Here is a 15,425-nt window from a genome sequence, read left to right on the forward strand (position 1 = left end):
AGCGCAGTGTGTAACCGGGGGGGTGTGAGGCAGTGGGGGGGGGGTGCAGGGGTGACCAGAGGGGGTGCAAGGGGCCCTGGGCACCGCACGGGGTCATGCAGAACCAGGGGTGCCTGCTGCACCCCGCAATGCAAAATGGGGGTGCCCAGCGTAGGGGGTAAGGGGGTGCCAGTGTACCCGGGGGGGTGCCGGCAGCCCAGCACACCCCTCTCCGCGACTGCGGGGCCGGCAGGTGCCGGGCCGGGCGCCCACTGGACACCCGACACCGGGGGGGGGCCGGCTCCGGGGGGGGGACTGGAGGGTCTCCCCTGCCCCCGGGGCGGCTCCGGCAGGACCCGGCCACCGCCCGGTTCGGAGCCCCCCCCAGTACCCCCGGAGCCGGGCGGGGCCGGTGGAGGGATAAAAGCCGGTGCCGGCCCCGCTCCCCACCGCCTGCTCCGCCGGTACCGGCCCGACCCGACCCTCTCCGCCCGCGCCGCTCAAGGTAACCCCGGCCCCATCGGCACCCACCAGGAACCCCCCCCGGGGTCCGACCCAGCCGGGATGGACCCCACCGGGACTGCTCAGAGAGGGACCGGACCTCTCCTCCCCCGGTGGCACCGGGGCCACACTGGGATGGGACCCTCCGGTACCACCCGAGCCGGAGCCGGGACCGGGACCGGGACCGGGACCGGGACCGGGACCGGGACCCGAGCCCCCTGGTGGGACCGGAAGCCACGAGTCCCATTCCCTCCCCCATCTGGTCCTCGGGTCCCTCTGGGCTATAAATAGCCCCGACCCTGGCCCGGCCAAAGATGGCCCGTCCCGGGCTGGCCCCGCCCCCCGCCCCACCACGCCCACTGCGGCTCCGCCCACGGGACTCGCCCGCTATAGCCACGTCCCCAGGAATACGCCCCCCCGCCCCCAGGGGGCTGGCTCGGTAGAGACCCTCCCCGGCTCCTAGTGCCCCCCCCGTGTCCCCTGTGCCGTGCCATGCCCCATGCCTGGTGCCCAGGGTTGACCTGGTGGCCATGCTCCATGCCTGCTGCCATGCCCCATGCCCTGTGCTGTGCCCCAAACCATGCTCTACGCCATACCATGTCCCATGCCATGCCACCCCAGTGCCCCTCTCCCCGCAGCCCCACCATGCCGTTCAGCAACACCCACAACAAGCACAAGCTGAAGTTCTCGGCGGAGGAGGAGTTCCCCGACCTCACGAAGCACAACAACCACATGGCCAAGGTCCTCACCCCCGCCCTCTACCAGCGCCTGCGAGACAAAGAGACCCCCAGCGGCTTCACCCTCGATGACATCATCCAGACCGGCGTCGACAATCCCGGTGGGTGACAGCATGCGGTCCCCAGCCCACCCCCAGGGCCCTCCAGACTGGTGCTGGGGAACACGGTGTCTTCTGGGTCACCCCAGTGCCATACTGGGTGCTGGTGCCATGTCTCCAGTGCCATACCCATTCCAGCTGCTCTGTCCCCAGTGCCATGCTGTGCCTGGTACCATGCTAGCTGCCCCTGACCACCCCCTTCCCCCCCCGCAGGCCACCCCTTCATCATGACAGTGGGCTGCGTGGCCGGGGACGAGGAGTCCTATGAGGTCTTCAAGGACCTCTTTGACCCAGTGATCCAGGACCGCCATGGTGGCTACAAACCCACCGACAAGCACCGCACTGACCTCAACCACGAGAACCTCAAGGTCCTGGATGCCTGGGTTCCCCCAGGGTGGGGGGGCAGCCAGATGCCTGGGTCCCTTCTGGGTCATGGGGACATGGGTCCTAACCAGGGAGGGTGGGGGTGGTGGGTGGGGTGGGGGTGGGATGATGGGGATGGGGGTCTTGGGGTGCCCGGACTCCTGGGTCCCTCTTGAGCCTGGGGGGGGGGGGGGATCACAGGCTCCCGGATGCCAGGGTCCCACTGACATTTCGGGCAGGGAGGGGATGACCTGGACCCCAAGTATGTGCTGAGCAGCCGGGTGCGCACAGGCCGCAGCATCAAGGGCTACTCCCTGCCCCCCCACTGCAGCCGGGGGGAGCGCCGCGCCATCGAGAAGCTGTCTGTCACCGGTGAGGGGCATGGCCTATTGGGGCGCGGTCCCGGGGCGTGGCCTGCCGCAGGGGATGAGGCTTGCCTGCTCAGCCTTGGGGGAGTGGGGGGCTGGTGCACTGTACGTAGGCAGGGACAGGCTGGGGGGCGTGGTCTGGGGTAGAGGGGCGTGGCCTATGGATACAGGGCGTGGCAAGGCCTGGCATAGCTTGGGTGTGGCTGTTGGATGTGGGAGAGGCCCGGGTGGATGTGGGCGTGACATGTACCTGTGGCCACGCCCCATGTGGGTGTGGGGTTTAGGGGGTGGTGGGGCATGGTGTATGGGTGTGACTGAGGTGGGCGTGGTTCGACTGTGTGGGCGTGACCTGCGTTTGGGCGTGGCAAAGGGCTGTGGCTGTGGCAAAGGGCTGTGACCATGGCCTGGCACATGTGCCAGGTAGCAGGTGTTGCAGGTGTGGCCAATGGGCGTGGCCTATGGAGGTGGGCGTGGTCTAGTGATGGGTAGGTGTGGTCTGGGATAATATGGGCGTGCTCATGTCCTGGCCCTGCCCCCTCCCGCAGCCCTGAACAGCCTGGAGGGGGAGTTCAAGGGCCGGTACTACCCGCTGAAGGCCATGACAGAGCAGGAGCAGCAGCAGCTCATTGACGACCATTTCCTCTTCGACAAGCCCGTCTCACCCCTGCTGCTGGCCTCGGGCATGGCCCGTGACTGGCCCGACGCCCGTGGCATCTGGTGGGCCATCCCGGGGGGCACCCAGCAAGCAGGGTCCCACCTGGGGGGATGCTGGGGACACCTACGTGTTGGGGACTGCACCTAGGAGGGGTGCAAGGGGCACCCAGAGAGCAGGGTCCCACCTGGGGGGGGCAGTTAGGGTCACCCAGACACCTGGATCCCACTTGGGGGGTGCAGGGGGCACCCATATATTGGTGTCCCACCTTGGGTGGGGACATGTAGGGGCCACCCAGATGAATCTGGAGGTGCCTGGGTCCCTGGGCCACCACTGAGGGGGTGTCGTGTGTGTGACCCCCCCCCCCCCCCAGGCACAATGACAACAAGACCTTCCTGGTGTGGGTGAATGAGGAGGACCACCTCCGTGTCATCTCCATGGAGAAGGGGGGGAACATGAAGGAGGTGTTCAGGCGCTTCTGCGTCGGCCTCAAGAAGGTGCATCAGACCCCGGGGGGGACACATAGTGGGATGTGGGGGACACTGGGGACATGGGCAGCATTGGGCCCCTGGAGGGCATTGGGAGATATGGGGGGCATAGATGGTCTTGGGGACATGAGGAGCTTGGGGGATACAGGGGACACGGAGGGCCTTGGGGCATTGGGGGGACATGGGGGTCTTTGGGGACGCATGGAGAAATGGGGGCATGGAGGGTCTTGGGGGCATGGGGAACTTTGGGGACACAGGAGGACATGGGGGTGATACAAGGGACAGGGAGGGTCTTGGGGGCATGGGCACAATGGGGACATTGGGGAACATACAGGGGCACAGGAGGACACGAGGGACATTAGGGGCATGGTGGGGACATGGGGATGAAGGCACATTTTGGGCACAGGGGACACTGGGGGCCACGGGGATGTCCCGGGAGGGTGGTGGCTGTGGTGCCCCCCCAGGCTGGGGGTCAGGATGGTGGTGGGTGAGGACCCAGTCCCACGTGTGTGTGTGTATCCCCCAGATCGAGGAGATCTTCAAGAAGGCGGGCCACCCCTTCATGTGGACAGAACACCTGGGCTACATCCTGACCTGTCCCTCCAACCTGGGGACGGGGCTGCGGGGGGGCGTCCATGTCCGCCTGCCCAAGCTCAGCCAGCACCCCAAGTTTGAGGAGGTCCTCAAGCGCCTCCGCCTCCAGAAGCGTGGCACAGGTGGGCACAGGGATGGGGGACAGGGAACATGCGGCACAAGTGGGCTCGGGGACACAAAGGTGAGAGGACGTGGGGACATGATATGGGGGGTGGAATTTGGGGCACAAGTAGACACAGGGGATATAGGGTGCAGGTGGGCATGGGTGCTATGGGGTGCTGATGCCCCCATCTCCCCCAGGTGGCGTGGACACGGCAGCCATAGGTGCCGTCTTCGACATCTCCAATGCCGACCGCCTGGGCTTCTCGGAGGTGGAGCAGGTGCAGATGGTGGTGGATGGGGTGAAGCTGCTGGTGGAGATGGAGAAGAAGCTGGAGCAGAACCAACCCATTGACGACATGATCCCCGCCCAAAAATAGGGGAACCCCCACCTTGGGCACACCCCAGGACCAGCCTCAATAAATGCTGCTGGTCCCTGCTGTGAAGCCAGGCAGCCAGGCTGGGGTGTTGGGAGGGGACACATGGGGTTCCCCACCCAAGGGAGGGGGATTGCACACACCCCCCCCCGGGGCACCTTTGCAGCCCCTCCCACCCTACAAGGGGCAATACCACCTTAACTCTGCCCATGCCCCAAGGTCATGATGGGGGGGGGGGGGGGGTGTGTGTCCCGGTACTGATGGGTGCCAACACCAATGGGTTTCCTATGTTTATTGGGGGGGGGTTGGGGTACAGACCAGGGCAGGAATAACTTAAAAATGCAAGGGGGGGGTGGGGGGTGGAGGGTGTAACACCAGAGCCCTGGGGCCCAGGGCCATATTTACAGGCTGTACAGGGCTGGGGGGACATGGGGACAGTCCCGAGGGGGGGGCTCCACAGGACTCTGGGATGCCACCATAGCTCTGGGGACCCAGGGGTGGGGCAGAGGTGGGGATCCAGGGGGCTAGAGATGATGTAGAGCCCCAAATCTGGAAGCTGGGGGACCCTAAGGTCCCAGAAATGATCTCCCCAAGTTCCCAAAGCTGATGTCCCCAAGGCCCTGGAGCCAATGTCCCAGAACTGGTGGACCCTGGGGTCCCAGAGCCAATGTCCCCAAGCTGGTGGACCCCAAGGTCCTAAAGCTGACATCCACAAAGTCACCAAGCTGGTAGTCCCTGGGGTCCCGGAGCTGATGGACCCCAAGGTCCCAGAGCCAGGGGCTGCTGGGGTCCCAGATCCGATGGCCTCACAGATTCCAAGGGGGCCCAGAGCACCCAGGGGGCTGGAGCCAGTGATGGCTGGGGGCACCCTGGATCCCCGAGCTGCCACAAGCCCCTGGGTGTTGGTGCTGATGTTCCTGAGGGGATGCTGGAGCCGAGGCAGCCCCCGGGGGGGGTCCCAGAGCTGCCACATCCCTCGGGGGGGGGGGGGGGGGGGCTGGATCCATTGCAGACCCTCGGTGCCAGTGCCAATACAGCTCCTGGGGGGGGGGGGGTCCCGGTGCCAATGCAGCCCCAGGTGCCAGATCCAGTGCATCCTCGGTGGGGGGGGCCCAGCTCTGCCGCATGTGTGGCGGGTCCCAGCTCCACTGGAGCCCCGGGTGCCAGATCTGGTATATCCTGGGGGGGGGGGGGGGTCCCAGCACCAATGCAGCCCTGGGTGCTGGATCCGGCGCATCCTTGGGGAGGGTCCTAACACCAGTGCAGCCCTGGGTGCCAGATCCGGTGCAGCCCTGGGGGGGACTGCAGACACTGGGGGGGTCCCAGTGCCAATGCAGCCCCTGGAGGGGGTCCTGGTGCTGATGCAGACCCTGGGTGCCAGATCCAGTGCATACCCCAGGAGGAATGCAGCCCTCAAGGAAGGGGTCCCAGCTCCAGTGGGTCCCTAGAGCTGGAGCTGACCAGCCACGCGTGTCAAGGTGGCACGGAAAGCGCCAGCAGTGCCGGCCAGGTGCCGGAAGAGCACACCGTGGAGGCCGAGGTGCTGGAGCCGGCAAACCTCGGCCTCAAAATGGCAGAAGTGCTCGCTGGGGCCCCAGTCATGGGTGCAGGAGAGCAAAAAGGGCTGGGGCTGGCATGCGTGGCAGCCAGCCGAGAGGGTGGCCTGCTGCAGCACTGCCATCACTGCCTCAGCTGGCCAGGTGCTTGTCACCTTCACATGCCAGGGGCATCGGAGCAGCCGGGGTTCGGCTTCCTTTTGATCCCAAGGTAGATGGCAACTGCAGGAGGGAAAGGCGGGGCATGGGGTGGGCAGGGGGCTAGGGAGTGGGTTATGGGGGCTATGGGGCACTGAGGGGGGGGTGGGTACGGCATGGGCAGGGGGCTGCCCACCCTGGGGAGCACCCATGGGTTGGGGGGCACCCAGGGGTGTCAGTACCCACCTTGTGAGCGCAGGTCCCCCGATTCTCTCAGGTTCGTCTGTGACCCTAGGGAGGGGGGACACATGTCGGGGGGGCCAGGGACTCTGCCCACCATGGGCAGAGCCAAGCCCCCCTCCCTCCCCCCAGTTTAGCACCCATTTGGGGGGGCACCACCCCACTTTTAGGGCCATCGCCACCAGCCCCGTGGCTGATGTGGGGGTATGGTCCCTATTTTGGGGTCACTGTGCCTGCCCCCAAAGCTGTGCCCAATTTGGGGGGGGTACAATCCCCAATTTAGGGGACACTACCCACCAAGGTCATGCCCCTTGGGAGGGGCACCACCCCAATTTTGGGGGACACATCATACCCCCATGATCATGCCCGTTGTTGGCAGGCACCACCCCCATTTTGGTGAGATCACTCCCCAAAGTTAATGCTGAATTTGGGAGGCACCACCCCCAGCTCAGGGCACATCATCTCCCCCAAGGTGATGCCCATTTAGGGGGGAGGGCAGCACCCCCAATTTGGGAGGGGAATGCCTCGCCCCCAGGTCATGCCTGTTTTGAGGGGGCACTTCCCCCCTCAAAGCTGTGCCCAATGTGGGGGGCACCACCCCCACCAAGCTCACACCCATTTTGGGGGGGGCATCACCCCCACAACACAGTGCCCCCAGCCCACAGTGGAGCACAACTGTGCCCCCCCCAACCCCCCTTGGTGGCAGCAAAGGCTGAGAGGCAGAAAGAGAGAAGGGACAGGAGCAAAGCGAGGCAGGCACCAGGACAGGCACTGGGGTGGGTGCTGGTGGCACCAGGACAGGCACCAGGAGCACTGGGACGGGTACCAGGGTGTGCGCTGGCAGCACTGGGACAGGCACTGGGTTAGGTGCCAGCAGCACCGGGACAGGCACCAGGGTGGACACTGGGACAAACACCGGCAGCACTGGGACAAGTGCTGGGGCAAGCGCTGGCAGCACTGGGACAAGCACCAGTGGCACTGTGACAGGTGCCGGTGATACCGGGCACTTACTGATTTTGGCTCCTGGAGGCGTGGGGGTGCTTGAGACGCACCTATTAGAGCTCTGCCGCTTAGAGGGGTCAAGAGTGACCCTGGAAGAGAGAAGAGGAAGTGAGGAAGGCGAGGGCAGCACCGACAGGGTGGGCACGGTGCTCGCAGCCCCCTCACCTGCGGGTCAGCTTGGAGGTCAGCTTGCTGAAGAGGTTGGAGGTGGCCCGCGAGCGGCTCTGGGGCAGCGGTGAAGCCTCGGGTGCCAGTGTCGGGGAGGCGGGGGGCCCGTTGGGACCCCCCGCCGTCCGCCGATCCCGCACTTGCCCACCATGGAAGGTGCTGCGGATGGTGGTGCCCCGCACCAGGCGGGCCCGCTCTGAGGAGGCGGCGGCGATGCTGTGGCTGGAGGGTGACGCTGGGGGCACCCGGCCAGCGACGGAGCTGCGAGCAGGGGAAGGGGGAAGGCGTTAGGGTGGGGCAGGGAGGGGGATAGGACTCCAGGGGGTGCCTGCCACCCTACCTGTTCTCCTTGCTGTTCTGCAGCAGTGAATGGCGGTCAGCACCCAGGTGCTCGGTGCAGACATAGGTGTTCCTGCGTGCCATCACGCTCGAGGGGAGGTTGTTCTGCAAGGCACCAGGCACCCGCCACCATCAGCGCTGGGGTGGTCCCCCCCACCCTGCTCCCCCAGCCCCAGGAGCATCTGCCGCCCCAAGCTATGCCCCCAGCCCTGTGCCCACCGTGTTGATGGCGCCATCCTTGTGCCGGTCAGGGATCTCGGACTTGTTGGGGTTGTTGGCGCTGCTGACCATGGGGCTGGAAGGGGGCATCCCGCGCCCACTGCCCACCACACTGCAGCTGGCCTTGCGGGCGGGCATGCGCTCCTCCTTCAGCTCCGCATCGCCTGCGCTGGTGGGGCTGCGCTTGGGGTGCATGGGCACTGGCAAGGGGCTGCCTGCGGGTAGGGGGGTAAGGGAGGGTGCGAGCAGCAGTGGCCAGCCCTGCCTGCTCCCCACCAGGCACAGCATGGGGCAAGGGTCCTGCCCCCTGTGCCATGGGGGGGGTTCTGCGGGAGGGACACGGCTGGACCAGCCACCCCATAGGATGTGGGACCAGGTGCCCACCCTGCCCTGTGCCCCGCAGGCGTGATGCACCCAGTGGGCATGGAGCCCACCCTGCCCTGGACCCAGTGGGCATGTGACTGGGTACCCACCCTACTCTGGACCCACGGGCACAGAGCCCACCCTGCCCTGGACCCGGCAGGCATGGGACCAGGTGTCCACCCTGCCCTGCACCCCACAGGCATGGAGCCCACCCTACTCTGCACCCCATGAGCACGATGCCCACCCCAGGGACAGGCCAGGGGATGCGGGACACTCACAGAAGTCGCTGTGCCGCCGCTGCCGGTGGTAGGTAGTGGCACCACGCTGGCTCTTGCCATGTGAGGACGCCTTGCCAGTGCCATTGGCTGCCTCACTGGGTGCCCGCACCCGGGCCAGGGAGAGGCTGCTGCCTGTACGCGACTCGCCTGCCTCCACCTGTGGCCGGCAGCGCGATGTCACCGGCCCTGCCCGGCATCCCGGGGCAGGGACAGTGGTGCCACCACATGTCACCTCACCTCGTTCTTCCTGCCCAGCAGGAGGTAGGTGGCCGTAACCTCGTTGTACTTCTGGTTGCTTAGGGACTCCTTGATTTCCTCTCGGGTGTAGCCCATACCCACCATCACCTCTGTGGGGAGCAGGGACAGTGAGGGGGCACCGCTGGTCCCTGGGGTGCGGCAGACCCCAACCCCGGGGTGCCAGGGTGGCACTGTGCCCTCACCGATGCGCTTGGCATCCCCAAAGTCCTCCTCAGGCTCCTTGTAGGGCTTCAGCTCATCACCCTCATAGCCAATGTTGATCCACTTGTCCTTCATGATTTGCTGTGGGGCACCGGTGGGGTGACACAGGTACCATCAGCAGTGACATGGGTGCCACCGGGGGTGACATGAGCACAGGGCAGGCACAGGGCACCCTCCCGGCTGGCTTACCCCCCCGATGCCACCCCAAGGTGCCTGGCCCCTGCCAGCAGCTTGTGCCAGGGCTTGGGTGGCTGCATTATGCCCATGCCCACCCACCCACCAGCACTGACAGCTTATAGCTAATTAGCCCTGGAACTAATTAGGCTAATTAAGAGCATTGGGAAGGGGGAGCCAGCCTGGGGGAGCCCACAGGGTGGGGAGCATAACGGCCAGGGGACATGCCCCATTGGGGTGGGATGGTGCCCATCTAACCTGTGCTAGCCCCAGCCCTGTGCTCCCCCAAGCCCTGTGCCCCCCCATAGACCCCCCCCATCACCTCGAGGGTGCAGCGCTTGGCCGGGTTCAGGACCAGGAACCGGCGCAGGATGTTCTCACAGTCAGTCGACATGTAAAAGGGCACCCGGTACTTGCCCCGCAGCACCCGCTCCCGCAGCTCCTGGCAGGGGGGACATGCATGGGTTGGGGTGGGGGTACCCATGCCCTGGCACTGTCCCCGCCATGGGCAAGGGGATGGGATGGGCACTGTCCCCATCATGGGCATGAGGACAGGCACAGGACCAGCGCCGCCCCACAGGCAGGGGTTTGGGGTGGGCACTGTCCCCAGCCAGGCAGGGGGACAGGACAGGGACAGGACAGGCACTGCCCCACAGTTAGGGGTTTAGGACAGGCACTGTTCCCCAGCAGGCACAGGGCTAGGACAGGACAGTCACTGTCCCCAGCCAGGGAGGGGACACTACCCCATCCTTGCTGCCCACCTTGAGGTTGTGGCCATCGAAGGGCAGGGAGCCGCTGACCAGGGTGTAGAGGATGACACCCAGGCTCCAGATGTCAACCTCAGGGCCGTCGTACTTCTTGCCCTGGAAGAGCTCAGGGGCCGCGTAGGGGGGGGACCCACAGAAGGTGTCCAGCTTGGAGCCCAGCGTGAACTCGTTACTGAAGCCAAAGTCAGCGATCTTGATGTTGGCATCAGCATCCAGCAGCAGGTTCTCCGCCTGCGGGCACCGGGACAAGCATGGGGACAGCAAGATGGGCACCATGTCCAGCATGGGGCCACCGGGACAGGCACCGCATCAGGCATAGGGACGCCAGGACAGGGACGCTGGGATGGGCACAATGTCAGGCGTGGGGATGGCAGGACAGGCACTGCACCTCGCACAGGGATGCCGGGCCAGGGATACTGGGATGGGCACCGTGTCCAGCATAGGGATGCTAGGACGGGCACCACATCAGGCACAGTGATGATGGGATGGGGACACTGGGATAGGCACTGTATCAGGCATAGAGACACCAGGATGAGGACGCTGGGACGGGAACCGCATCGGGCACGGGGACACTGGGACAGGCACTGTACCAGGCACCCCATGTAGTACAGGGACACAGGGAAGGGCACGGTAAGGGGCAGTGCCACCACAGGGCACCCCATGGCACCCTGCCCGGTGCCACCCCCAGCAGGGGACACCGTGGGGCAGCTGGGTCCCACCTTGAGGTCCCGATGGACGATGTTTTTCTGGTGGCAGTAGTGCACGGCTGAGACAATCTGGGGATGGGGTGAGTATCAGCAGGGTGTCACTGGCACCCACTGTCTCCACTACCACTAGTGTCCCTCCACCACAGTCTCTCATCCCACCCCGATCGATGCTGCAGCTGGCGGCTCCAGGGGGGATGGATCCTGCCCACGTGTGGCCACCACATGCCAGCCCTCCCCCACAGCCAACCCCCCCGCAATGCTGCAATGTCCCCAGCCCCATGCCACCACGCTGCCACAGCCCCCTGCCATGTGCCAGCCCCCTGCCATGTCCCCCACAATGTCCCCAGCCCCACACCACCACATCCCCCCCACCTCGCCCCAGCCCCCTACGATGTCCCTAGCCCCATGTCAGCCCCCCTACCACTGTCCCCAGCCCCCCACCATCTCCTGGTGCCCCCCCTCCCCGGTGCCCCCCACCTGTCTGAACTTGGCCCGCGCCTCCTTCTCCTTCATCCTCCCGTGGGACACGAGGTAGTCGAACACTTCACCTGCAGGGACACCCATGGGTGCCTGCGCCCCCCCAACCCCGGGCACGGCACCCCCAGCCCAAACCCCCCCTGCCAAGGTGGGTGCTGTGCCCCCCACTAGACCCCCGGGTGCACCCACTAGCCCCAGCCCAGCACCCCAGCATGCACCCAGGTAGGGCATGGCCCCTGGGGGGGGTGCAGCACCCACGGGGGGGGTCTCACCAGCGCTGGCATACTCCATCACCAGGTACAGTGTCTTCTCTGTCTCAATAACCTCAAACAGTTTCACTGCAGGGGGGTGGGGGGGGGTCAGCACAGGCACCCATGGGTGCCCCCCCATCCCTAGTGGGGGGCCTACTCACCGATGTTGGGGTGGTTCAGCCCCTTCATGATGCGAACTTCCCGGAAGAGCTGCACGGAGGGGGGAGAGGGGGAACAGAAACATTAGTGGAGGGGCTGGGACCCCCCACTCACTGTACCCAGGGGGGTGCCCCCCACCCTGTGCCCCCGCCAGGTACCCCCCACCTTCTGGAGGCTGGTGGGGTTCAGCTGCGTCTTGTCGATGATTTTTATGGCCACCTGGGAAGGAACTGGGGGGTGAGGGAGGGACACGGTGGGGGCACTACTGCCAGTTACCCCCAGACCGCCCTCACCATAGGCACCCGTCTGCCCCCAGCATCGTAATTCTCCTCCCAGTTACCCCACCAGGGGTGCCCAGCTCCCCCCAGGCCCCCCCAACCTCCCTGGGGGCACCCACCTACCCCAGGACCCCCATCTCTCCCCCCAGTCACCCCTCCAGGACCCCCCAACTCCCCCCACCTTCCCCCTGGGGCCTCCCCATCTCCTTCCAATCGCCCCCCAGGACCCTCCCCAACTCACCCCAGGCCCCCCCAACCTCCCTGGGGGCACCCACCTACCCCAGGACCCCCATTTCTCCCCCCAGTCGCCCCTCCAGGACCCCCCAACTCCCCCCACCTTCCCCCTGGGGCCTCCCCATCTCCTTCCAATCGCCCCCCAGGCCCCCCATCTCCCTCCAGTTGCCCACCAGGACCCCTGTTTCTCCCCCCAGCTACCCCCCAGCTCCCTCCCATCACCCCCAGGGACCCCTCCACGCCACCCCCACCTCATGGCCGGTGAGGATATGCCGGGCCAGCTTGACCTTGGCGAAGTTGCCCTTGCCGATGGTGCGCAGCAGGCGGTAGTTGCCGATGTGGGGCTGCTCCTCGGGGCAGGAGGCAATGGAGTTGCGGCAGCGGGCGCCCAGCGAGCGGCTGGACCAGGCTGAGCCCTTCTCCGAGCGGCTGCCCCCCAGGCCTGTGAGCTGGGGAGCCAGGGGACACACACACAGCTGAGACCCCCCCAGATCATCATACAAGTGACCGGTATCACCGAGACCCCCCAGCTCATCACAGGAGTAGCTTGTACAGCTCAGAGCCCCCCCAGCCCATCGCGTGGGGGCCTGATGCTGTTAAGATGCCCCCCCCCAGCTCATCACATGGGGGATGGTGTTGATGAGAACCCCCCCAGCTCATTACAGAGGTGCCCCCCCCCCCCCCCCCCCAAAGGCCCCGGGGGGGGGACGACGCTGCCCCAGCCAACAGGGTGGGGACGGATCCGGCCTGACCGGCTCCAGAGCCGCGTCCTGGCCTTGTCCGTGGGTGCCCGGATGCCCGGGTCCCCCCAGAGGTGACCAGGGGCCTCCGCCGGCCCCGGTGCATGTCCCCCCTTCCCAGCCAGGGGGTCATCGGTGTCCCCCCAGTTACACCAGTACCCTCCCACCCCCATTCCCACTTACTGGTGGCCCCAGCACCAGCCCAGTGCTCCCCGGTACAAACCGACAACCCCCCCCCCTCGGTACAACCGGGCCCCTCCCTGTGCTCCCCCCGGTATAAACCAGCCCCCCCCCAGTACCCCCCTCCGGTACAAATCGCCCCCTCCCCCCAGTATCCCCGGTACAAACCGACTCCCCCCACCATCCTTTGTACAAACCAGCCCCCCTCCCCGTACCCCCGATACAAACCGACCGCCCCCGGTGCCTCTCCGGTACAATCCCCCCCCCCGGTACCAGCCGACCCCGCCCGGTGCCCCCCCACCCCGGTACAACCCGGGTTCCCCCCCGCTCACCGTGTCCGCGTTCCGCTCGTTCCCCGCCGCCAGGGCGGAGCGCGAAGACATCTTGACCCGCGGGGCCGGGGCTCGGGGCGGGGGCCGGGAGGCTCGGGGCCGGCGGGGCTCGGGCAGGCCCGGGCCGGGCGCACCGGGCGCGGCCGCTAGCAGCAGCTCATGGCCGGGCCGGGGCGCACGAAGGTGGAGGCGGAGCCAGGGCCGGGCCGGGCCGGGCCGGGCCCGGGCCCGGGCGGGGGAGCCCTAGGGGCGGGCGGTGGCGGGGGCGGCCATGGGGCGGGCCGAACCGGAAGCGGGACCGGGCTGGGCGGGACTTCGCGGCGATGGTGGCCACGCCCCTTAAAGGCGCCGCGCACCTGAGGCGGGGTGGGGTGCGCGGGGGGGTCGGGGGTACGGGGGTTATTTTGGAGCGCGGGGGGCATTCAGGGTGGGGGGTCGGGGGTCATTGGGGGGGAGGGTCGTTTAGGGCCGGGGGGTATCGGGGGGGCAGGGGGCGTTTAGGGTGGGGGCTGTCATAGGGGTATGTGGGGGTGCGGGGGTATTTGGGGGTACCGAGCGTTCAGGGACACGGGGGTGCCCGGGGGTGCAGAACTGGGCCCGGGGGACCGACCCCCAGCTGGGGACCCGCGGGGACCTGCATGGGGCGCGGCGGGGGCACGGGGAGGGCACTGCCCTCCCTTTGCCTTTAAGAGGTGCGTCAGGGCGGGGCCGGTCCCGCCTCCCACCAGGGCGATGGCCAATCACGAGCCGTTGGACGTGGCCGCGGCTCCTTCCCATTGGCTACGCCGGGGCATGGCGACAGCCCGGCCGGCCCCCCGGTGGGGGCGGGGCCCGCGCCAGCGCGCCTTTTCGATTGGCTGCTGTGCTGGCCAATCGGCGGCGGCCGGAGGGGGGGACGTTAACCCCTGAGTGCCCGGCGGAGGTGTCACGTGGAGGGGCTAGACGTCACGTGGGCTGGCTGGGACACGGGGGGGACGCGGACACGCGTGGGTGCGGGGCGGTGGGGACGGGGCGTCACGTGGTGCCAGGCCCAGCGGTGGGCCGGGGTCCCCGTGTGCCACCTGGTGCTGGGGGGTGGCACTGGGTCTCTCTGGGTTCCCTGTGCCACTGGGGTCCCGTCCCCATGACATGCTGGGGTTCCCTGTGCCATTGGAGTCCTGTCCCCATGTCATGTCAGTGTCCCCCTGTGCTGTTGGGGTCCCATTTCTGTCCCATGCAGGGTCCCATCCCTCTGCCATGCCCATGTCCCCCCTGCCATCGGAGTCCTGTCCTTGTGCCATGCCGGGGTCCCCCTGTGCCACTGGGGTGCCGTCCCTGTGACATGTGGGGTCCCCTGTGTCACTGGGTCCTGTCCCCATGACATGCCAGTGTCCCCCTTTGCCATTGGGGTCCCATCCCTGTGATGTGTGGGGTCCCCTGTGCCATTGGGGTCCTGCCCTGTGCCATGCCAGCGTCCCCCTGTACCGTCAGGGTTCCATTTCTGTCCCATGCAGGGTCCCATCCCTCTGCCATGCCTGTGTCCCTCTGTGCCGTCACGGTCCTGTACTTGTGCCATGCCAGGGTCCCCCTGTGCCGTGTCGGGTCCTGTCCCGGCGCTCCATGGCGTCTCCTGTGCCATGGGGGTCTTGTCCTGTCCCATGCCTATGTCCCCCTGTGCCACTGGGGTCCCATCCCCATGCCATCAGTGCCCCGTCCCTGCGCCACACAGGGTGACAGCCGTGCAAGGTGAGGTCCCCCCTCATCCTCCCCTCGTCCCCCCCGTCCCCCGTCCCCGGTGACCTAGTGGAACCAGGGCTGACCCTGCCCTGGCGTGGGAGGCCGCACCGAGGAAGCGCTTCCTCAGGAAAGCCCCTGCCCGCTGCCCGCCTGGCATGGCCGCCAACACCACAGCACCCGATGTTGCCGCCGTGGCACCACCCACATCTGCTGCCAGGGGTACGTGTGCCACAAGGCCCCTGCCTGCCTGCAGGCACCCACCGGGCTGGGGGTGCCCACCGGGCGTGGGCACGGTCCTGGAGGGGTGGGCACGCTGGCAGGGTGTGCGTGGAGCTGTGCACACTCATGGGGTGTGCGCTGAGGGATTTGCATGCTCATGGCTGTGTGGGTGC

The 15,425-nt window shown here is 67.2% G+C and overlaps 2 protein-coding genes across 5 annotated transcripts; one reads left to right on the forward strand and one right to left on the reverse strand.

Annotated features, from left to right (window-relative positions):
• The first annotated feature begins 1,092 nt into the window (after window positions 1-1,092).
• On the forward strand, window positions 1,093-4,325 carry CKM (creatine kinase, M-type). The gene is made up of 7 exons (XM_052779356.1): window positions 1,093-1,318; window positions 1,529-1,683; window positions 1,918-2,050; window positions 2,592-2,763; window positions 3,072-3,195; window positions 3,713-3,902; window positions 4,081-4,325. The coding sequence occupies exons 1-7, from the start codon at window positions 1,126-1,128 to the stop codon at window positions 4,257-4,259; spliced, it is 1,146 nt and encodes a 381-aa protein (XP_052635316.1). The 5' UTR covers window positions 1,093-1,125; the 3' UTR covers window positions 4,260-4,325.
• A 1,125-nt stretch (window positions 4,326-5,450) lies between these two features.
• Window positions 5,451-13,554, reverse strand: MARK4 (microtubule affinity regulating kinase 4). 4 transcript variants are annotated; one of them, XM_052779345.1, is made up of 18 exons: window positions 13,318-13,551; window positions 12,317-12,514; window positions 11,719-11,772; window positions 11,556-11,604; window positions 11,416-11,481; window positions 11,144-11,214; window positions 10,679-10,735; window positions 9,954-10,190; window positions 9,515-9,634; window positions 9,000-9,099; window positions 8,797-8,906; window positions 8,560-8,716; window positions 7,919-8,133; window positions 7,701-7,804; window positions 7,358-7,621; window positions 7,202-7,281; window positions 6,197-6,241; window positions 5,858-6,034 (listed from the first exon to the last, which is right to left on the reverse strand). In XM_052779345.1, the coding sequence occupies exons 1-18, from the start codon at window positions 13,366-13,368 to the stop codon at window positions 5,970-5,972; spliced, it is 2,043 nt and encodes a 680-aa protein (XP_052635305.1). In that variant the 5' UTR covers window positions 13,369-13,551; the 3' UTR covers window positions 5,858-5,969. The 4 variants fall into 4 exon arrangements, with proteins under 4 accessions (XP_052635303.1, XP_052635302.1, XP_052635304.1 ...); XM_052779343.1 differs by lacking the exon at window positions 7,202-7,281 and having other exon boundaries at window positions 5,451-6,034; window positions 13,318-13,553; XM_052779342.1 differs by lacking the exon at window positions 7,202-7,281 and having other exon boundaries at window positions 5,451-6,034; window positions 12,317-12,541; window positions 13,318-13,553.
• Window positions 13,555-15,425: the final 1,871 nt, after the last annotated feature.

The sequence above is a fragment of the Harpia harpyja genome (assembly GCF_026419915.1).
Source record: "Harpia harpyja isolate bHarHar1 chromosome W unlocalized genomic scaffold, bHarHar1 primary haplotype SUPER_W_unloc_1, whole genome shotgun sequence".
Lineage (NCBI taxonomy): Eukaryota > Metazoa > Chordata > Aves > Accipitriformes > Accipitridae > Harpia > Harpia harpyja.

Bases quoted from the DNA above. Each gene is read 5' to 3' on its own strand.
- CKM (XM_052779356.1), top strand. From the start codon at position 1,126: ATGCCGTTCAGCAACACCCACAACAAGCACAAGCTGAAGTTCTCGGCG. The intron at 1,319-1,528 runs GTGGGTGACAGC...CCCCCCCCGCAG, and splicing joins GACCGGCGTCGACAATCCCG to GCCACCCCTTCATCATGACA. The intron at 3,196-3,712 runs GTGCATCAGACC...TGTATCCCCCAG, and splicing joins TCTGCGTCGGCCTCAAGAAG to ATCGAGGAGATCTTCAAGAA.
- MARK4 (XM_052779342.1), bottom strand. From the start codon at position 13,368: ATGTCTTCGCGCTCCGCCCTGGCGGCGGGGAACGAGCGGAACGCGGAC. The intron at 12,542-13,317 runs GTGAGCGGGGGG...GGGGGGTCTCAG, and splicing joins ACGAGCGGAACGCGGACACG to CTGTGTGTGTGTCCCCTGGC. The intron at 7,805-7,918 runs GTGGGCACAGGG...GGTGCCTTGCAG, and splicing joins AGGATGGCGCCATCAACACG to AACAACCTCCCCTCGAGCGT.